This window comes from Coregonus lavaretus (assembly GCF_964263955.1).
Source record: "Coregonus lavaretus genome assembly, contig: HAP1_SCAFFOLD_749, whole genome shotgun sequence".
NCBI lineage: Eukaryota > Metazoa > Chordata > Actinopteri > Salmoniformes > Salmonidae > Coregonus > Coregonus lavaretus.
The window spans coordinates 177382-200616 of record NW_028159083.1 but is presented as its reverse complement, the minus strand read 5'-3'; the positions used below and the strand labels follow the sequence as shown (position 1 = coordinate 200616).

General features: G+C 48.6%; 1 protein-coding gene across 1 annotated transcript in view; it reads left to right on the top strand.

Annotated features, from left to right (window-relative positions):
• The window catches only part of lad1 (ladinin), a gene marked incomplete at its 5' end in the record, with an annotated part of 105115 nt that overhangs the window by 38413 nt on the left and 43467 nt on the right, over nt 1–23235 (top strand). Inside the window, 2 exons of the mRNA XM_084197551.1 lie at nt 8198–8241; nt 13600–13645. Coding sequence (XP_084053677.1) covers nt 8198–8241; nt 13600–13645 — 90 coding nt within the window. The remainder of the gene's footprint in view (nt 1–8197; nt 8242–13599; nt 13646–23235) is intronic.

Here is a 23235-nt window from a genome sequence, read left to right as displayed (position 1 = left end):
GAGGGAGTTTAGAACTGGAGAGTTAGAGGGAGTTTAGAACTGTAGAGTTAGAGGGAGTTTAGAACTGTAGAGTTAGAGGGAGTTTAGAACTGTAGAGTTAGAGGGAGTTTAGAACTGTAGAGTTAGAGGGAGTTTAGAACTGTAAAGGAGAGTTAGAGGGAGTTTAGAACTGTAAAGGAGAGTTAGAGGGAGTTTAGAACTGTAGAGTTAGAGGGAGTTTAGAACTGTAGAGTTAGAGGGAGTTTAGAACTGTAGAGTTAGAGGGAGTTTAGAACTGTAGAGTTAGAGGGAGTTTAGAACTGTAGAGTTAGAGGGAGTTTAGAACTGTAGAGTTAGAGGGAGTTTAGAACTGTAGAGTTAGAGGGAGTTTAGAACTGTAGAGTTAGAGGGAGTTTAGAACTGTAAAGGAGAGTTAGAGGGAGTTTAGAACTGTAGAGTTAGAGGGAGTTTAGAACTGTAAAGGAGAGTTAGAGGGAGTTTAGAACTGTAAAGGAGAGTTAGAGGGAGTTTAGAACTGTAGAGTTAGAGGGAGTTTAGAACTGTAAAGGAGAGTTAGAGGGAGTTTAGAACTGTAGAGTTAGAGGGAGTTTAGAACTGTAAAGGAGAGTTAGAGGGAGTTTAGAACTGTAGAGTTGGAGGGAGTTTAGAACTGTAGAGTTAGAGGGAGTTTAGAACTGGAGAGTTAAAGGGAGTTTAGAACTGGAGAGTTAGAGGGAGTTTAGAACTGTAGAGTTAGAGGGAGTTTAGAACTGTAGAGTTAGAGGGAGTTTAGAACTGTAGAGTTAGAGGGAGTTTAGAACTGTAGAGTTAGAGGGAGTTTAGAACTGTAGAGTTAGAGGGAGTTTAGAACTGGAGAGTTAGAGGGAGTTTAGAACTGTAAAGGAGAGTTAGAGGGAGTTTAGAACTGTAGAGTTAGAGGGAGTTTAGAACTGGAGAGTTAAAGGGAGTTTAGAACTGTAGAGTTAGAGGGAGTTTAGAACTGTAGAGTTAGAGGGAGTTTAGAACTGTAGAGTAGCGTTGGAGGGAGTTTAGAACTGTAGAGTTAGAGGGAGTTTAGAACTGTAGAGTTAGAGGGAGTTTAGAACTGGAGAGTTAGAGGGAGTTTAGAACTGTAGAGTTAGAGGGAGTTTAGAACTGTAGAGTTAGAGGGAGTTTAGAACTGTAGAGTAGCGTTGGAGGGAGTTTAGAACTGTAGAGTTAGAGGGAGTTTAGAACTGTAGAGTTAGAGGGAGTTTAGAACTGGAGAGTTAGAGGGAGTTTAGAACTGTAAAGGAGAGTTAGAGGGAGTTTAGAACTGTAGAGTTAGAGGGAGTTTAGAACTGGAGAGTTAAAGGGAGTTTAGAACTGGAGAGTTAGAGGGAGTTTAGAACTGTAGAGTTAGAGGGAGTTTAGAACTGTAGAGTTAGAGGGAGTTTAGAACTGTAGAGTTAGAGGGAGTTTAGAACTGTAGAGTTAGAGGGAGTTTAGAACTGTAGAGTTAGAGGGAGTTTAGAACTGTAGAGTTAGAGGGAGTTTAGAACTGTAAAGGAGAGTTAGAGGGAGTTTAGAACTGTAGAGTTAGAGGGAGTTTAGAACTGTAGAGTTAGAGGGAGTTTAGAACTGTAAAGGAGAGTTAGAGGGAGTTTAGAACTGTAAAGGAGAGTTAGAGGGAGTTTAGAACTGTAGAGTTAGAGGGAGTTTAGAACTGTAGAGTTAAAGGGAGTTTAGAACTGTAGAGTTAGAGGGAGTTCAGAACTTTAGAGTTAGAGGGAGTTTAGAACTGTAGAGTTAGATGGAGTTCAGAACTTTAGAGTTAGAGGGAGTTTAGAACTGGAGAGTTAGAGGGAGTTTAGAACTGGAGAGTTAGAGGGAGTTTAGAACTGTAGAGTTAGAGGGAGTTTAGAACTGTAGAGTTAGATGGAGTTCAGAACTTTAGAGTTAGAGGGAGTTTAGAACTGTAGAGTTAGAGGGAGTTTAGAACTGTAGAGTTAGAGGGAGTTTAGAACTGGAGAGTTAGAGGGAGTTTAGAACTGTAGAGTTAGAGGGAGTTTAGAACTGTAGAGTTAGAGGGAGTTTAGAACTGTAGAGTTAGAGGGAGTTTAGAACTGTAGAGTTAGAGGGAGTTTAGAACTGTAGAGTTAGAGGGAGTTTAGAACTGTAGAGTTAGAGGGAGTTTAGAACTGGAGAGTTAGAGGGAGTTTAGAACTGTAGAGTTAGAGGGAGTTTAGAACTGTAGAGTTAGAGGGAGTTTAGAACTGTAGAGTTAGAGGGAGTTTAGAACTGTAGAGTTAGAGGGAGTTTAGAACTGTAGAGTTAGAGGGAGTTTAGAACTGTAGAGTTAGATGGAGTTTAGAACTGTAAAGGAGAGTTAGAGGGAGTTTAGAACTGTAGAGTTAGAGGGAGTTTAGAACTGTAGAGTTAGAGGGAGTTTAGAACTGTAAAGGAGAGTTAGAGGGAGTTTAGAACTGTAGAGTTAGAGGGAGTTTAGAACTGTAGAGTTAGAGGGAGTTTAGAACTGTAGAGTTAGAGGGAGTTTAGAACTGTAGAGTTAGAGGGAGTTTAGAACTGTAGAGTTAGAGGGAGTTTAGAACTGTAGAGTTAGAGGGAGTTTAGAACTGTAGAGTTAGAGGGAGTTTAGAACTGTAGAGTTAGAGGGAGTTTAGAACTGTAGAGTTAGAGGGAGTTTAGAACTGTAGAGTTAGAGGGAGTTTAGAACTGTAGAGTTAGAGGGAGTTTAGAACTGTAAAGGAGAGTTAGAGGGAGTTTAGAACTGTAGAGTTAGAGGGAGTTTAGAACTGTAGAGTTAGAGGGAGTTTAGAACTGTAAAGGAGAGTTAGAGGGAGTTTAGAACTGTAAAGGAGAGTTAGAGGGAGTTTAGAACTGTAGAGTTAGAGGGAGTTTAGAACTGTAGAGTTAAAGGGAGTTTAGAACTGTAGAGTTAAAGGGAGTTTAGAACTGTAGAGTTAGAGGGAGTTTAGAACTGTAAAGGAGAGTTAGAGGGAGTTTAGAACTGTAGAGTTAGAGGGAGTTTAGAACTGTAGAGTTAGAGGGAGTTTAGAACTGTAAAGGAGAGTTAGAGGGAGTTTAGAACTGAAGAGTTAGATGGACATTTGTGGGGTTAGTGTTAGAGTTAACAGTAGGTACACACCCTGTATGGTAGGGGTTAGAGTTAACACTAGGTACACACCCTGTATGGTAGGGTTTAGAGTAAACACTGGGTTCATACCTTATAATGTAGTGGATATGGTTAACCTAATCGTTGATAAAGATGGTGCTGTTCTAATGTCAACTCTTATCAGTGGAGGTTATTTTTTATTTTCATTTTTATTTAACCTTTATTTAACCAGGTAAGAAGCCAGTTGAGAACAAGTTCTCATTTACAACTGCGACCTGGCCAAGATAAAGCAAAGCAGTGCGATAAAAACAACAACACAGAGTTACATATGGGGTAAAACAAAACATACAGTCAAAAATACAACAGAAAAGGTATATACAGAGTGTGCAAATGTAGCAGGTTATGGAGGTAAGGCAATAAATAGGCCATAGTGCAAAATAATTACAATTAGTATTAACACTGGAATGATAGATTTGCAAGAGTTGATGTGCAAATAGAGACACTGGGGTGCAAATGAGCAAAATAAATAACAATATGGGGATGAGGTAGTTGGGTGGGCTAATTTCAGATGGGCTGTGTACAGGTGCAGTGATCGGTAAGGTGCTCTGACAACTGATGCTTAAAGTTAGTGAGGGAGGTAAGAGTCTCCAGCTTCAGAGATTTTTGCAGTTCGTTCCAGTCATTGGCAGCAGAGAACTGGAAGGAATGGCGGCCAAAGGAGGTGTTGGCTTTGGGGATGACCAGTGAGATATACCTGCTGGAGGGCATACTACGGGTGGGTGTTGCTATGGTGACCAATGAGCTAAGATAAGGAGGGGATTTGCCTAGCAGTGATTTATAGATGGCCTGGAGCCAGTGGGTTTGGCGACGAATATGTAGTGAGGACCAGCTATCAAGAGCGTACAGGTCACAGTGGTGGGTAGTATATGGGGCTTTGGTGACAAAACGGATGGCACTGTGATAGACTACATCCAATTTGCTGAGTAGAGTGTTGGAGGCTATTTTGTAAATGACATCGCCGAAGTCAAGGATCGGTAGGATAGTCAGTTTTACGAGGGCATGTTTGGCAGCATGAGTGAAGAAGGCTTTGTTGCGAAATAGGAAGCTGATTCTAGATTTAACTTTGGATTGGAGATGCTTAATGTAAGTCTGGAAGGAGAGTTTACAGTCTAACCAGACACCTAGGTATTTGTAGTTGTCCACATACTCTAGGTCAGACCCGTCCAGAGTAGTGATTCTAGTCGGGTGGGCGGGTGCCAGCAGCGTTCGATTGAAGAGCATGCATTTAGTTTTACTAGCGTTTAAGAGCAGTTGGAGGCTACGGAAGGAGTGTTGTATGGCATTGAAGTTCGTTTGGAGGTTTGTTAACACAGTGTCCAATGAAGGGCCAGATGTATACAAAATGGTGTCGTTTGCGTAGAGGTGGATCTGAGAATCACCAGCAGCAAGAGCGACATCATTGATATACACAGAGAAAAGAGTCGGCCCAAGAATTGAACCCTGTGGCACCCCCATAGAGACTGCCATAGGTCCAGACAACAGGCCCTCCGATTTGACACATTGAACTCTATCTGAGAAGTAGTTGGTGAACCAGGCGAGGCAGTCATTTGAGAAACCAAGTCTATTTAGTCTGCCAATAAGAATGCAGTGGTTGACAGAGTCGAAAGCCTTGGCCAGGTTGATGAAGACGGCTGCACAGTACTGTCTATTATCAATCGCGGTTATAATATAGTTTAGGACCTTGAGCGTGGCTGAGGTGCACCCATGACCAGCTTGGAAACCAGATGCATAGCGGAGAATGTACGGTGGGATTCGAAATGGTCGGTGATCTGTTTGTTAACTTGGCTTTCAAATACTTTCGAAAGGCAGGGCAGGATGGATATAGGTCTGTAACAGTTTGGATCTAGAGTGTCACCCCCTTTGAAGAGAGGGATGACCGCGGCAGCTTTCCAATCTTTGGGGTTCTCAGACGTTACGAAAGAGAGGTTGAACAGGCTAGTAATAGGGGTTGCGACAATTTCGGCGGCTAATTTTAGAAAGAAAGGGTCCAGATTATCTAGCCCAGATGATTTGTAGGGTTCCAGATTTTGCAGCTCTTTCAGAACATCAGCTGTCTGAATTTGTGTAAAGGAGAAACGGGGGGGGGGGGGGGGCATGGGCAAGTTGCAGCGGAGGGTGCAGAGCTGGTGACCGGGATAGTGGTAGCCAGGTGGAAAGCATGGCCAGCCGTAGCAAAATGCTTGTTGAAATTCTCGATTATTGCAGATTTATCGGTGGTGATAGTGTTTCCTAGCCTCAGTGCAGTGGGCAGCTGGGAGGAGGTGCTCTTATTCTCCATGGACTTTACAGTGTCCCAAAAGTTTTTGGAGTTAGTGCTACAGGATGCAAATTTCTGTTTGAAAAAGCTAGCCTTTGCTTTCCTAACTGCTTGTGTATATTGGTTCCTAACTTCCCTGAAAAGGTGCATATCGCAGGGGCTATTCGATGCTAATGCAGTACGCCACAGGATGTTTTTGTGCTGGTCAAGGGCAGTCAAGTCTGAGGAGAACCAGGGGCTATATCTGTTCTTAGTTCTGAATTTTTTGAATGGGGCATGCTTATTTAAGATTGAGAGGAAGGCACTTTTAAAGAACAACCAGGCATCCTCTACTGACGGAATGAGATCGATATCCATCCAGGATACCTGGGCCAGGTCAATTAGGAAGGCCTGCTCGCTAAAGTGTTTTAGCGAGCGTTTGACAGTGATGAGGGGTGGTCGTTTGACCGCGGACCCGTTACAGACACAGGCAATAAGGCAGTGATCGCTGAGATCCTTGTTGAAGACAGTGGAGGTGTATTTAGAGGGTAAGTTAGTCAGGATGATATCTATAAGGGTGCTCATGTTTACGGATTTAGGGTTGTACCTGGTAGGTTCCTTGATAATTTGTGTGAGATTGAGGGCATCTAGTTTGGATTGTAGGATGGCCGGGGTGTTAAGCATATCCCAGTTTAGGTCACCAAGCAGTACGAACTCTGAGGATAGATGGGGAGCAATCAATTCACATATGGTGTCCAGGGCACAGCTGAGGGCTGAGGGGGGTCTGTAGCAAGCGGCAACAGTGAGAGACTTATTTCTGGAAATTTGGATTTTTAGAAGTAGGAGCTCAAACTGTTTGGGCACAGACCTGGATAGTATGATAGAGCTCTGCAGGCTATCTCTACAGTAGATCGCAACTCCACCCTCTTTGGCAGTTCTATCTAGACGGAAAATGTTGTAGTTGGGGATGGACATTTCTGAATTTTTGGTGGCCTTCCTAAGCCAGGATTGAGACACTGCTAGAACATCAGGGTTGGCGGAGTGTGCTAACGCAGTGAATAACTCAAACTAAGAGAGGATGCTTCTGATGTTAATATGCAAAAAAACAATGCTTTTACGGTTACAGAAGTCAACAAATGATAGCTCCTGGGGAGCAGGAGTGTTACTGGGGGCTGCAGGGCCTGGGTTAGCCTCTACATCACCAGAGGAACAGAGGAGGACTAGAATAAGGATACGGCTAAAGGCTTTAAGAACTGGTCTTCTAGTGCGTTGGGTACAGAGAATAAAAGGGGCAGATTTCCGGGCGTTGTAGAATAGATTCAGGGCATTATGTACAGACAAGGATATGGAAGGATATGAGTACAGTGGAGGTAAACCTAAGCGTTGGGTAACAATGAAAGAGATAGCATCACTGGAGTCACGGATTGAGCTGGTCTCCGCGTGTATGGGGGGTGAAACAAAGGAGCTATTTGAGGCAGTTTGAGAGGGATTTGGGGCTTTACAGTGAAATTATATAATAACAACTAACTGGAACAGCAATAGGCAAGGCATATTGACATGGGAGAGAGGCATAAAGCAATCACAGGTGTTATTCGAGAGAGCTAAGACAACAACTGGTAATGGCGATGAAAGTTTGGGCTGAGGCTAAACAGATAAACAGGACAGGGTACCGTGTAAAGGAACAGTCCAGCAGGCATCAGCTGAGTGATCATAAGGTCCAGTGAACAGCAATATGTGAGTCCGAGAGCAGTTCGAATTGGTGCTACAGCACAGGCTAGCAGGAAGCACGGCTGTTGTTTGCGTGTGCTAGCGGGCCGGGGCTAGCAGATGGATCTTCGTGGTCGTCGCAACGGGAAGCCTGTTGAAACCACAGACGATTACGTCGGCAGACCAGTCGTGATGGATCGGCGGGGCTCCGTGTTAACTCTAGGAGGTCCCGTCCGGTTGACAGAGAGGTAGATAGCCGGGAGATAGGCCTGACTTGAGGCTAGCTCAAGGCTGATTAGCCAACAACAACATCCATTTGGTTGCAGCTAGCTTGTTGCGATGATCCGGAGTTAAAATGTCCAGTGATTCAGTGATTCCGGCAGAAAAAACGATATGTTCTGGGTCGATAACGCGCTGTGCAGACTGTGCAGACTGGCCGAAAATAGTCCAGGCTAGAGCTGGCTGGTAGGTACTGCAGGTCACGGACAATGGTGAAAAAACGCTAACGGTGGCTAATAGCAAGTAACTAGTTAGCTGGGTACTCCCGTCCGGTAGACAGAGAGGTAGATAGCCGGGATATGGGCCTGGCTCGAGGCTAGCTCAAGGCTAACTGGTGCTTGCTTCGGGGGCAGTGGTGATTAGCCAACAGCAACATCCATTCGGTTGTGGCTAGCTAGTTGCAATCCGATGTTAATATCCAGTGATTCAGTTATTCCGGCAGAAAATCCGATGTTCTGGTACTACCACTGTCTTTACCATCACTAATACAAACACTCTCTGTCCTCACTGACACACACACACACACACACACACACACACACACACACACACACACACACACACACACACACACACACACACACACACACACACACACACACACACACACACAGTCTGTCCTCACTGACACACACACACACACACACACACACACACACACACACACACACACAGTCTGTCCTCACTGACACACACACACACACACACACACACACACACACGCACACACACAGTCTGTCCTCGCTGACACACACACACACACACACACACACGCACACACACAGTCTGTCCTCGCTGACACACACTCTGTCTGTCCACAGATGCTGAGGAAGAAAGAGGAGGAAAGCATGCCTTTACAGAGGAGGTAACGCATACACCACACCATACACCACACCATACACCACACCATACACCACACCATACACCACACCATACACCACACCATACACCACACACATTAGAGCTCTGCACGGGCATGAATCTTAAGCCCTACCCATGCCCATGATATTCAGGCCCCTCCCTACCAATGCCCATGATATTCAGGCCCCTCCCTCCCTACCCATGCCCATGATATTCAGGCCCCTCCCTACCCATGCCCATGATATTCAGGCCCCTCCCTACCAATGCCCATGATATTCAGGCCCCTCCCTCCCTACCCATGCCCATGATATTCAGGCCCCTCCCTACCCATGCCCATGATATTCAGGCCCTCCTACCCATGCCCATGATATTCAGGCCCCTCCCTCCCTACCCATGCCCATGATATTCAGGCGCCTCCCTACCCATGCCCATGATATTCAGGCCCCTCCCTCCCTACCCATGCCCATGATATTCAGGCCCCTCCCTCCCTACCCATGCCCATGATATTCAGGCGCCTCCCTACCCATGCCCATGATATTCAGGCCCCTCCCTCCCTACCCATGCCCATGATATTCAGGCCCCTCCCTCCCTACCCATGCCCATGATATTCAGGCCCCTCCCTCCCTACCCATGCCCATGATATTCAGGCCCCTCCCTCCCTACCCATGCCCATGATATTCAGGCGCCTCCCTACCCATGCCCATGATATTCAGGCCCCTCCCTCCCTACCCATGCCCATGATATTCAGGCCCCTCCCTACCCATGCCCATGATATTCAGGCGCCTCCCTCCCTACCTATGCCCATGATATTCAGGCCCCTCCCTCCCTACCCATGCCCATGATATTCAGGCCCCTCCCTACCCATGCCCATGATATTCAGGCCCCTCCCTCCCTACCCATGCCCATGATATTCAGGCCCCTCCCTACCCATGCCCATGATATTCAGGCCCCTCCCTACCAATGCCCATGATATTCAGGCCCCTCCCTCCCTACCCATGCCCATGATATTCAGGCCCCTCCCTACCCATGCCCATGATATTCAGGCCCCTCCCTACGCATGCCCATGATATTCAGGCCCCTCCCTCCCTATCCATGCCCATGATATTCAGGCGCCTCCCTACCCATGCCCATGATATTCAGGCCCCTCCCTACCCATGCCCATGATATTCAGGCCCCTCCCTCCCTATCCATGCCCATGATATTCAGGCGCCTCCCTACCCATGCCCATGATATTCAGGCCCCTCCCTCCCTACCCATGCCCATGATATTCAGGCCCCTCCCTCCCTACCCATGCCCATGATATTCAGGCGCCTCCCTACCCATGCCCATGATATTCAGGCCCCTCCCTCCCTACCCATGCCCATGATATTCAGGCCCCTCCCTCCCTACCCATGCCCATGATATTCAGGCCCCTTCCTCCCTACCCATGCCCATGATATTCAGGCCCCTCCCTCCCTACCCATGCCCATGATATTCAGGCCCCTTCCTCCCTACCCATGCCCATGATATTCAGGCCCCTCCCTCCCTACCCATGCCCATGATATTCAGGCCCCTCCCTACCCATGCCCATGATATTCAGGCCCCTCCCTCCCTACCCATGCCCATGATATTCAGGCCCCTCCCTCCCTATCCATGCCCATGATATTCAGGCCCCTCCCTACCCATGCCCATGATATTCAGGCCCCTCCCTCCCTACCCATGCCCATGATATTCAGGCCCCTCCCTCCCTACCTATGCCCATGATATTCAGGCCCCTCCCTCCCTATCCATGCCCATGATATTCAGGCCCCTCCCTCCCTACCCATGCCCATGATATTCAGGCCCCTCCCTACCCATGCCCATGATATTCAGGCCCCTCCCTCCCTACCCATGCCCATGATATTCAGGCCCCTCCCTCCCTACCTATGCCCATGATATTCAGGCCCCTCCCTCCCTACCCATGCCCATGATATTCAGGCCCCTCCCTCCCTACCCATGCCCATGATATTCAGGCCCCTCCCTCCCTATCCATGCCCATGATATTCAGGCCCCTCCCTCCCTACCCATGCCCATGATATTCAGGCCCCTCCCTCCCTACCCATGCCCATGATATTCAGGCCCCTCCCTCCCTACCTATGCCCATGATATTCAGGCCCCTCCCTCCCTATCCATGCCCATGATATTCAGGCCCCTCCCTCCCTACCCATGCCCATGATATTCAGGCCCCTCCCTCCCTACCCATGCCCATGATATTCAGGCCCCTCCCTACCCATGCCCATGATATTCAGGCCCCTCCCTCCCTACCTATGCCCATGATATTCAGGCCCCTCCCTCCCTACCCATGCCCATGATATTCAGGCCCCTCCCTACCCATGCCTGATTGCTTTTGTCAAATTTAAGACCATGTTTGAGGTATTCTGAAAGATTCGGAACGAATGGACATCATGTGCATGTCGTCACTTCCTGTTGAACGCGGAATGAGGGAGAGCTCGGTTTGTTGTTTTGGAAAGTTTTGAAAGTCTCTGAAAAAGTTTGGTTACTAGTTAGCTACCTTTTGAGTTTGGATCCCGTGACGTGGTTGGCATCAGTTGCTGGGAACGCTACTCTCTGTCCCGTGACGTGGTTGGCATCAGTTGCTGGGAACGCTACTCTCTGTCCTGTGACGTGGTTGGCATCAGTTGCTGGGAACGCTACTCTCTGTCCAGTGATCCTGCCGACCAAGGCCGTATATGAGGAGCTGCTTGGCGTAGCAGCTAGCCTAGTTGTAACTGTTAGCTGCCTATCAATCTAGAGTGGTTTCCTTGAGGTTTGTGGCTGTCCAGAGAGGTCAGGGCCTGAAGAACAGTTTGCAGTTCTCCCAGGGTCAACTCGATGAGCAAATGGCTCAGCTTCAAAATGTTAGTGATCAATTTAGTGATACCCATTTTTACATTTACATTTTAGTAATTTAGCAGACGCTCTTATCCAGAGCGACTTACAGTTAGTGAGTGCATACATTTTTCATAATGGCCCCCCATGGGACCATACCCGAGCCCTGCCCGTACGCAGATTAGACTGGGTTTGGTTTACAGGAGTATTTATGGTTCTGCGCCCAGATATCTGACTGATTACTTTCCCCATGTTAGGGATTACCAGATCAGGTGTTACTAATGTGTGCTTGTACAGGTTCGGGAGTAATGCTGGGCAAGGTACTTTCTTGCATACTGGAGCCTCGGAGTGGAAAGTGTTGCCTCTGCCCATAAAAAAACGACGTCTCTCTGGGCAGCTTTAAAAATGAAGTAAAAAACTGTTTGATGTCTTCTGTGCCCATTTGAATGTCCCCCATGATGTAACTGCAATGATGAGATAGATGTTCTTCTTCTTTGTTTTTATGTTGTATCATCTCTCTGTCATACTGTGTTCCATCTTGCCCAGCCATCTTGTCTCAAGAGGACCACAATGGAAATAAATCCCAGACTTTACTCTGTGTTATCCTCAATGATTGTACTCATGTGCATGTACAGTGGGGAAAAAAAGTATTTAGTCAGCCACCAATTGTGCAAGTTCTCCCACTTAAAAAGATGAGAGAGGCCTGTAATTTTCATCATAGGTACACGTCAACTATGACAGACAAATTGAGAATTGTTTTTCCTCCAGAAAATCACATTGTAGGATTTTTTATGAATTTATTTGCAAATTATGGTGGAAAATAAGTATTTGGTCACCTACAAACAAGCAAGATTTCTGGCTCTCACAGACCTGTAACTTCTTCTTTAAGAGGATCCTCTGTCCTCCACTCGTTACCTGTATTAATGGCACCTGTTTGAACTTGTTATCAGTATAAAAGACACCTGTCCACAACCTCAAACAGTCACACTCCAAACTCCACTATGGCCAAGACCAAAGAGCTGTCAAAGGACACCAGAGACAAAATTGTAGACCTGCACCAGGCTGGGAAGACTGAATCTGCAATAGGTAAGCAGCTTGGTTTGAAGAAATCAACTGTGGGAGCAATTATTAGGAAATGGAAGACATACAAGACCACTGATAATCTCCCTCGATCTGGGGCTCCACGCAAGATCTCACCCCGTGGGGTCAAAATGATCACAAGAACGGTGAGCAAAAATCCCAGAACCACACGGGGGGACCTAGTGAATGACCTGCAGAGAGCTGGGACCAATGTAACAAAGCCTACCATCAGTAACACACTACGCCGCCAGGGACTCAAATCCTGCAGTGCCAGACGTGTCCCCCTGCTTAAGCCAGTACATGTCCAGGCCCGTCTGAAGTTTGCTAGAGTGCATTTGGATGATCCAGAAGAGGATTGGGAGAATGTCATATGGTCAAATGAAACCAAAATAGAACTTTTTGGTAAAAACTCAACTCGTCGTGTTTGGAGGACAAAGAACGCTGAGTTGCATCCAAAGAACACCATACCTACTGTGAAGGATGGGGGTGGAAACATCATGCTTTGGGGCTGTTTTTCTGCAAAGGGACCAGGACGACTGATCCGTGTAAAGGAAAGAATGAATGGGGCCATGTATCGTGAGATTTTTAGTGAAAACCTCCTTCCATCAGCAAGGGCATTGAAGATGAAACGTGGCTGGGTCTTTCAGCATGACAATGATCCCAAACACACCGCCCGGGCAACGAAGGAGTGGCTTCGTAAGAAGCATTTCAAGGTCCTGGAGTGGCCTAGCCAGTCTCCAGATCTCAACCCCATAGAAAATCTTTGGAGGGAGTTGAAAGTCTGTGTTGCCCAGCGACAGCCCCAAAACATCACTGCTCTAGAGGAGATCTGCATGGAGGAATGGGCCAAAATACCAGCAACAGTGTGTGAAAACCTTGTGAAGACTTACAGAAAACATTTGACCTGTGTCATTGCCAACAAATGGTATATAACAAAGTATTGAGAAACTTTTGTTATTGACCAAATACTTATTTTCCACCATAATTTGCAAATAAATTCATTCAAAATCCTACAATGTGATTTTCTGGAGAATTTTTTTTCTCATTTTGTCTGTCATAGTTGACGTGTACCTATGATGAAAATTACAGGCCTCTCTCATCTTTTTAAGTGGGAGAACTTGCACAATTGGTGGCTGACTAAATACTTTTTTTCCCCACTGTATGTCAAGTTCTATGTGAGCTTGTTTTTTAAATGGTTGAATTAATAAACTAAACTAATCTAGTTATTCATGAAAAAACAGGCCCTACCCGGCCCTAACTCGATGTATAATGTCGGGGCCCGTTGGGTTCTGGTCGGGTAGCACCCACTCCAACTGTGATCCTTGCTACATCATGGCTGTTGTGTTTGATGATCAATTATCTTTTTGTTTTCTCCAACTTTGTCTCTCTCTCTCTCTCCTCTCAATCTCTCTCTGTGTGTCTGTCTCTCTGTCAGTGCCAGCGTCCGGATGGCCTCCAAGACATTTGAACCCAGTAGCTCGGTAAGTTAGAGTTAGGGTCAGGGGTTAGGGGTTTATGATATTAAAGATATAAAATATATTCTTTTTCAATCGCTTTGGTGCTATTTTGACATGTATGTGGTTAATTTTTTTAACTCTTAGTACAAAACGCCAAACCGGTAACACTTGAAACATCTCATATTGTACATTCATTTTGTTTGAAGACATATTTCACCACACAACCATTGATCCAAAATATAAGTTTACTGTGAAATACCATGAGAACATTGATTTAATCACCAAAACAAAACATAATGATGTCTTCTCAATTTAGTTATTTTAACAACTAGTTAATCCAATAGCAAAAATATCCTACATTTTGATGTTTCAAAATTGCCATTTGAATGTAATATGCTACAGTACTATAAATTACAGTATATTACACTGTTTTCACATTAGGGTTAGGGTTAGGGTTAGGGTTACTCATTAAAATGGACTCAACATATAAAAAGTATACTCGGCCATAACAGACTTGACATATGGGCAAATAAAACGCATATTTGGAATTGTATCAACTCGCCAACCAAGGCTTTTACTTGCAACATAATGTTAATGCACTAAAAAGGAACAATGGGTACATATTGAAGAGGCGAATGCTCATCCCCTGAATATATTTTCAAAGGATAAAGTTAAGAACGTTAACAGCATCATTGTTAAGAAAACTATAAAAATATGGAAGAAAATGAAACGTATTCTACAAGAACTGAAAACACACCCCTATGGAACAATCCTTGGATATCTTTTCAGAATTCCCTGATAGATTGGTCCTCATGGAACACTAAAGGTATAGAAACCGTTAATGACTTGGTAACAGGAAATATAATTATTTCCATGACAGAATTAAAAAGCAATTTTGGACAGACCAATGTAGACATTTTCAAATATATGCAACTTATACGTTTTATATCACGAAATTTCGACCTGAAATCTTTTGGACATCAGAGCAATGTTGAGGGAATCCTATTTGACTCAGAAAAATACACTCATATGATAGGGAAGATATACAACATCTTGCAGAGACAGAGAGCCGATCCAACTGTCAATCAATTAGTGTCACGCCCTGGCTCTGGGGACTCTAATATGTTGAGCCAGGGTGTGTATAGTCTATGTGTGTTCTAGGTTTCACTTTCTGGTTTTGTAGATCTATGTTGGCCAGGGTGGCTCCCAATCAGAGACGGCTGTAGCTCGTTGTCTCTGATTGGGAGTCATACTTAGGTAGCCGTTTGGCACTCATTCATTGTGGTTTCTTGTTCGTATTTGGTTTGTGTTTACCATTGACTGTCACGTCATCGTTTTGTTGTTTTGATCGTGTGATCATTAATATAATAAATATGTTCGCCTTCAACGCTGCGCCTTGGTCCTCCTCTCTCACCGACGATCGCGACAGAAGAAACCACCAAGATTTGACCAAGCAGCGTGTCCAGGAGCCATCACCAGGGAGATCCCTAGCAGATCTCCTTCGCCTCCTCGACTGGGTCAAGCCGAGTGAGGAAGAGAAGGGCTTAATAATAATAATAATAATATGCCATTTAGCAGACGCTTTTATCCAAAGCGACTTACAGTCATGCGTGCATACATTTTTGTGTATGGGTGGTCCCGGGGATCGAACCCACTACCTTGGCGTTACAAGCGCCGTGCTCTACCAGTTGAGCTACAGAGGATCAGGCTTGACATTGTGGCAGAAGGGCGAAAGGCTGGCGAGGGACATGGAGACCTGGTCCACGGGTAGGAGAGACGCCCAGAAATTTTTTAGGGGGGGGGCTAACGCCGTGGACGACGGGCCAGCAGGAGACCGCGGCAGAGCGGCCCAGCGGATTGGCAGAGGAGGCCGCCAGGTTACGGGGGCCACTGGTCGAAGAGGGGGTGGAAGGTGTAGAGGCACGGCGAGAGGTACTGGGGTGTGTTACCAGTCCGGTCCGGCCCATTCCAGATCCCTGCGTAGGACCAGTGGTGTGTGTCCCCAGTACGGTCCGGCCTGTTCCTGCTCCCCGCACCAAGTCAGTGGTGCGCTTCGTCAGCCCGGCTCGGCCCGTTCCTGCTCCCCGCACCAAGTCAGTGGTGCGCTTCGTCAGCCCGGCTCGGCCCGTTCCTGCTCCCCGCACCAAGTCAGTGGTGCGCTTCGTCAGCCCGGCTCGGCCCGTTCCTGCTCCCCGCACCAAGTCAGTGGTGCGCTTCGTCAGCCCGGCTCGGCCCGTTCCTGCTCCCCGCCCCAAGTCAGTGGTGCGCTTCGTCAGCCCGGCTCGGCCCGTTCCTGCTCCCCGCACCAAGTCAGTGGTGCGCTTCGTCAGCCCGGCTCGGCCCGTTCCTGCTCTCCGCACCAAGTCAGTGGTGCGCTTCGACAGCCCGGCTCGGCCCGCTCCTGCTCCCCACACCAAGCCAGTGGTGTGCGTCGTCAGTCCGGCACGGCCCGTGCCTGTTCCACCGGTGGCTGGTCCGGCACCGGTCAGATGCTTCATGCCGGAGCTAGAGCAATCCGCTCCACCAGTGTGCAGTCCAGCTCCGGCCAGCGGGGCCAGACCGGACCAGGGGTACTTTGGGGGGTTGGAGAGGGAGCGGGGATCAGGCCCGGAGCCGGATCCGCCGCCTAAGCGGAGTGCCCACCCGGTCCCTCCCCTGTGGTGTTTGGTGGGCGCGGTCGGAGTCCGCGCCTTTAGGGGGGGGTACTGTCACGCCCTGGCTCTGGGGACTCTAATATGTTGAGCCAGGGTGTGTATAGTCTATGTGTGTTCTAGGTTTCACTTTCTGGTTTTGTAGATCTATGTTGGCCAGGGTGGCTCCCAATCAGAGACGGCTGTAGCTCGTTGTCTCTGATTGGGAGTCATACTTAGGTAGCCGTTTGGCACTCATTCATTGTGGTTTCTTGTTCGTATTTGGTTTGTGTTTACCATTGACTGTCACGTCATCGTTTTGTTGTTTTGATCGTGTGATCATTAATATAATAAATATGTTCGCCTTCAACGCTGCGCCTTGGTCCTCCTCTCTCACCGACGATCGCGACAGAAGAAACCACCAAGATTTGACCAAGCAGCGTGTCCAGGAGCCATCACCAGGGAGATCCCTAGCAGATCTCCTTCGCCTCCTCGACTGGGTCAAGCCGAGTGAGGAAGAGAAGGGCTTAATAATAATAATAATAATATGCCATTTAGCAGACGCTTTTATCCAAAGCGACTTACAGTCATGCGTGCATACATTTTTGTGTATGGGTGGTCCCGGGGATCGAACCCACTACCTTGGCGTTACAAGCGCCGTGCTCTACCAGTTGAGCTACAGAGGATCAGGCTTGACATTGTGGCAGAAGGGCGAAAGGCTGGCGAGGGACATGGAGACCTGGTCCACGGGTAGGAGAGACGCCCAGAAATTTTTTAGGGGGGGGGCTAACGCCGTGGACGACGGGCCAGCAGGAGACCGCGGCAGAGCGGCCCAGCGGATTGGCAGAGGAGGCCGCCAGGTTACGGGGGCCACTGGTCGAAGAGGGGGTGGAAGGTGTAGAGGCACGGCGAGAGGTACTGGGGTGTGTTACCAGTCCGGTCCGGCCCATTCCAGATCCCTGCGTAGGACCAGTGGTGTGTGTCCCCAGTACGGTCCGGCCTGTTCCTGCTCCCCGCACCAAGTCAGTGGTGCGCTTCGTCAGCCCGGCTCGGCCCGTTCCTGCTCCCCGCACCAAGTCAGTGGTGCGCTTCGTCAGCCCGGCTCGGCCCGTTCCTGCTCCCCGCACCAAGTCAGTGGTGCGCTTCGTCAGCCCGGCTCGGCCCGTTCCTGCTCCCCGCACCAAGTCAGTGGTGCGCTTCGTCAGCCCGGCTCGGCCCGTTCCTGCTCCCCGCCCCAAGTCAGTGGTGCGCTTCGTCAGCCCGGCTCGGCCCGTTCCTGCTCCCCGCACCAAGTCAGTGGTGCGCTTCGTCAGCCCGGCTCGACCCGTTCCTGCTCTCCGCACCAAGTCAGTGGTGCGCTTCGACAGCCCGGCTCGGCCCGCTCCTGCTCCCCACACCAAGCCAGTGGTGTGCGTCGTCAGTCCGGCACGGCCCGTGCCTGTTCCACCGGTGGCTGGTCCGGCACCGGTCAGATGCTTCATGCCGGAGCTAGAGCAATCCGCTCCACCAGTGTGCAGTCCAGCTCCGGCCAGCGGGGCCAGACCGGACCAGGGGTACTTTGGGGGGTTGGAGAGGGAGCGGGGATCAGGCCCGGAGCCGGATCCGCCGCCTAAGCGGAGTGCCCACCCGGTCCCTCCCCTGTGGTGTTTGGTGGGCGCGGTCGGAGTCCGCGCCTTTAGGGGGGGGTACTGTCACGCCCTGGCTCTGGGGACTCTAATATGTTGAGCCAGGGTGTGTATAGTCTATGTGTGTTCTAGGTTTCACTTTCTGGTTTTGTAGATCTATGTTGGCCAGGGTGGCTCCCAATCAGAGACGGCTGTAGCTCGTTGTCTCTGATTGGGAGTCATACTTAGGTAGCCGTTTGGCACTCATTCATTGTGGTTTCTTGTTCGTATTTGGTTTGTGTTTACCATTGACTGTCACGTCATCGTTTTGTTGTTTTGATCGTGTGATCATTAATATAATAAATATGTTCGCCTTCAACGCTGCGCCTTGGTCCTCCTCTCTCACCGACGATCGTGACAATTAGAAACAAATATAAACTACTGGAATCAAGACTAAAAATAACTGATGTTGGCACAAGATGGAGGGAGTGTTGTAACAGAACTAACAAAATTACAGTTAACGAAAATGTACGCTTGATCCAGTATAAACTAACAAAATTCCCAAATTCTACAGCACAACGTCAGAGTCATGTCTTCAGTGTAAAAATAACAAGGACTCAATAGTTAATGTGTTCTCGGAGTGCTATAAAGTCCAAAAGTTAGACGTTTTACAATGTACATTTACTTTTAATCTGTCTATCTGCATATTTCAAGACATGGCATATGAGGGGGCGGTGAGATACCCAATGGGGTGGACTAGGGCTGTTACAGTGACCGTATTACCAAGTCATGATGGCAGTCAAATTCCATGTGACCTTTTAGTCACGGTAATTAGGCTTGGTCATTAGTAGCCTACCAAACTAGCTAACTGCCTGGTACTCAGCACTCTATTGTTCCACTAATCACTCTGACATCAATGCAAATGTAATCTAAAATCTAATCAAATACTTAATGAGAGTCCATAAACTCATGTTGCGCAACATTTCTATAGGATATGCAATTGTGTGAGAAAACAGAGTGATGGCCTCTATTAAAAAGAGGAGGATCCCATCAGCTTTCTATAGGCTAGGCCTACTATATTTATTTCTCAACTTTCCTAATATTAAGCACATTGCTTCTCTTTACAACAGGAGTATAGCCTACCTGGCTGGCATGAAAATGAACCACAGGAAAAGTGTCCTCCATTTGCTATTTATATGCATAGATGACATGTATTTTTTCCCCCTGCCCCTGTTTCAAGACAAGATTAAATAAAGAATACTGTGATGGGGGGGGGGGGGTGACAATATTAGCCTATCACTTGTGAATGATGCCCAGCTTAAGGCAAACAGCACATGCTTTTTTGGCAACTTTTTCGAATCATAGTCACACACTTCATGTAGCCTAGCCCATAGGCCTATATGTTCTGATAAGGTTTGTATCACAACTATAGTAGCCAAATATTTTATTAAAATCAACCACATTAATCCGCTTTACAACGGGTGTAGAGCCTAACTTGCATACATACGCAGCGAGTGAGTTTCAAGTTTGGGAAGATCATTTTCACCATAAAAACTGCACCTTTATAATAAAAGCATTACATGCATAATCACATTTGTGGTCACTTTTGAGAATGCTGTTTTCCTGCTAATGGAACATTCATGCTTATAGCCTACTGCCGTGTGCGCATTGCTGTGCTTATAATGTGAAGAAATAGCCTAATAGTTTATCAACATTTTAAGCAAAACGTTCTCATCTGTTGCGTCAGGCTCATTGCTTAAAGTTTTTTTGATGCTAGTGGTTGTATTAATTTGGGATCTATCGCATCCAACAACTGTCCCAGACTATGTTTGGAATATTGATTTCTCGCACAGAATAGGTCAACTTTTGTACTATGGGGGAAAGTAGATTGACAGGCTAGTGCTTTTGCTGTTCGTTAGGCCTACTCATCTTGTTGGCTGATGAAAAGTAAATGTGGACAGTTCTTCCAATATCTTCAATATGCACCTTGGAATTGGATAAGGACACGTGAAGTTGCGTCCCCGAAGTGTCTTTCTTCACTTGTAGCCTGTGAGAAAGACCCGATGATGGAGAGCCATGTGATGAGAGGTGCTTCGGAGCGCGCAGCACTCAGGGAGAAGGGCACAACGCAGCACTCCGGGCCAAGGGCACAACAGCCATTGGCCGCAAAAGTCATGGATGTTTTTAGGGGGATTATGGCCACACAAAGGGGATGCCGCCGGGAAATTCGAGGCAAATTGTGAATGAGAGACTGATGAAGTGTGTGCAGCCTGCGCAATATACAAAGCAGAGCTCATGCCTTTCATGAAACGTTTTTCAAATCATCATTAGAGTCGCATCATGCAGCCATAGAATGTATAAAAAACAAAACATATAGCCCAACATTTGTATCACAACTAAAGTTACATTAATAACTCTAAATTAAGCATATAGGAGGACCTGTTTCTTTGTTAACTGCTCAACACAGAATAGCCGCATCTGCGCTGTCTGTGGTTGGAAACGGTCCAACTATGTCTACCCCCAGTCTCTCCATGGGCTCCCCTACTGGGAATTGTTGTAGGAGGGCGTGTGACTGACCTGGAGGTCCTTTCTTAGCAGCACACTCGTCGCACTGCCTGCAAAAGTCCTCCACATCCCTCCTGTGCCTGGCCCAATAGAAGCCTTTACGTACGCGCTTTAACGTTTTGGAGAACCCAAAATGCCCTGCGCCTACTCCCCCGTGAAGCTGCTGTAACACGCTCCCTTGCAGCCTTTTGGGAACCACTACCTGCCATGTAATTTCTCCAGTAGCTGGCTTTTTCCACTCCCTCTGGAGCACTCCCTCAGCCACTCTAAGGACTGAGAATGTAGCCCACAGTCCTTTGGTGACTGGTGATAGAGGGGCTACTTCCCCCCACGGCGGTCGTCTTCTCTCTTCCACCCACCCCAGCACAGGACGCAGCTCTGCGTCCTCCTCCTGGCGACGCCTCCACTCCCCGACGTCCACAGCCTCAAGCTCCTGGCACTCTGTCACCCTCAGCTGACTCACCGTGGCGGTGACTCCCTCCTCCATGCACAGTTCCCTCTCTCGCTCCACCCGTTTGGCGCAGTACCCACAGCCGTCCTCAGCACACGGGCGGCGGGACAAGGCGTCTGCATTGCTGTGGCGAAGGCCAGCCCTGTGCTCCACCTGGAAGTCGTAGGGTTGCAGCTCCTCCAACCAGCGGGGCTGCCTGTGCTTGCACCATTATGGGGAGTGAAGGTCGTTGCCGCCGGAGACAGCTGCTGGGATGGCACAACGACCAAGGGAGCAGCCGGGACGACCAGTGGAGTTTCGGCAAGCTTGGAGGAAGACGGAGTGACAGCCCTGCCCCCTGCTGGCCCTCCCGAAGGCGACATTCCCACTGTGGGCCCCCCCGACAGCCTCAAAGTGCCCGAAGCTAAGTCCAACTGAGCCCCACAGTTTTTCAAAAAGTCCATTCCCAGTATACAGGGGTCCTGTACCGCTGCTACCCACTCCGGACACCCCACAGTTCTCCCCCCCACAGTCACAGACAACCGACACTTCCCTAACATGGGGGCTAGCTCCCCCGTGACAGTCCGTAGCTGGACAAGGGTCGGCTCCACCCGCACCCCAACAGGTAGTATGTCTGGTCTCACCAGGGTTACTGTAGAGCCCGTGTCGACCAGGGCCAAACATTCCACCCCCTCTACCTTGATGATGACATTGCAGAAGTCCCCAATGGTGGTACGTCCCACCACAACTACCGGACTAGGAAACACGGTGGCAGCTACACCCTGGGGAAGCAGGTCCCCACCCTCTTGCCTGCGCTGCTGGGTACCTCTTCTGCTTACTGTGGGTTCGGGGGCGGGGGGGTGGACCTGCGCTGCCCCCTGCACGAGAACCCGCTGTCATTTCCCTGGTGACGGGAGAATCTGCCACACTCCCGCTGAATGTGGCCAGGCTGGCCACAACCCCAGCAGACAATGGGAGTTGAGCTGACACTGCAATGTTGTCTGGAGCCCCTCTCAATGACAAGCGAAGCGGTCTTGACTAACCCGCCCAACTCGTCGACCCACTCTGGTTTGGTGATCCCCGGCACCCCGGCCGCCGCTGCTCTCACCTCTGGTTGACTGGCAACCTCCACTCTCACTCCCTCACCCCAGATCAGCTCCCTCTTCCTGGCTATCTCCACTGCAGCCCGCAGAGATGCTGGGTCCGACATCTGAACATGCTTACCCAGTTCGGTGGGGGAGAGCGGTCTAATAAAACTGTCCCGTGCCAGCTCGTCTTGCACCCCAATCGGCATAGTTGCATAAGCCCGCCTGGTCAGGCTCAGAATATCACTTGCCAACGCCTTTAATGATTCCCCCAGAAGTCTCTTTTTGTTACTCAGTTCAATCCGCAGCATGTTGGGCTGTGCATCGCTGCCGAAACGGCCCCCCAATGCCTCCACTAGCGCACCGTAGTCGCCCCTCTCGTCCGGGGCTAGCGTTAGCAGGCATTCCGACGCTTCCTCTGCCAGGCTCAGGGCAAGCTGTAACCCTTTCGTCTCGTCAGACCACCTCCCGGCTCTAGCCAACAACTCGAATTGAGTGAAAAAAACGTCCCATTTACCTTGTCCATTGAACTTTGGAAGTTTAGCCGCTACCGTGGCTAATGGCAATAGGGCGCTGCCATCTCTGGTTACATAAGGAGGCCCAGCCATTTCCGCACGCGGTGACGTCGATATCTCCGTCGCTGTGACGTCTGTTCTGGTCGAGCGGTATGAAGGAAAACCCGCCCGTTCTGCCATCTTGCTGACTGACAATTTAACTTCCGCCATGTGGCTCTCCAGCTCTTCTACAGCCGTCGTCGCCTGACCCTCCCGACCGGGTACACCCGAGCCCACAACAGACACTTCGTCCGACTCTTCCTTAATTTTCCGCCTCGCCCCGATCATCATGACCGTAGATGCGAGTCACGCTAAAGCTAACCACGGCCTATACTGAAACAGCTAACTCGCCTAATCTCGATCTATCCCGTTGTTCGAAAGCACTTCTGACACCAATGTAATGACCCAGCTGGGTCAAAAAGTAAAAGAGAGACGGGCACCAGGTGTACAGGCAGAACACAGGTTTATTCCTGAATGGGCTATTGTTCAGGCCACAGCCCACGTCGCTAAACCTCGAACGTACACAAATATAACATGTCAAGTTAAGGGTCCCGAACAGAAGAGAGAGAGATGAGACCGTAACCCCTATTTAAGCATTCCAAAACCCCGCAGGATTACCCATCACACCCCCCCAACCTTTCCATCTGTCCATATTTAACCCCTGCTAGCACCCATGAGAACGATAACACACCCACGAACACAGAACACAATACCGGGTCGTTACAATACTATAAAATAATATAAAA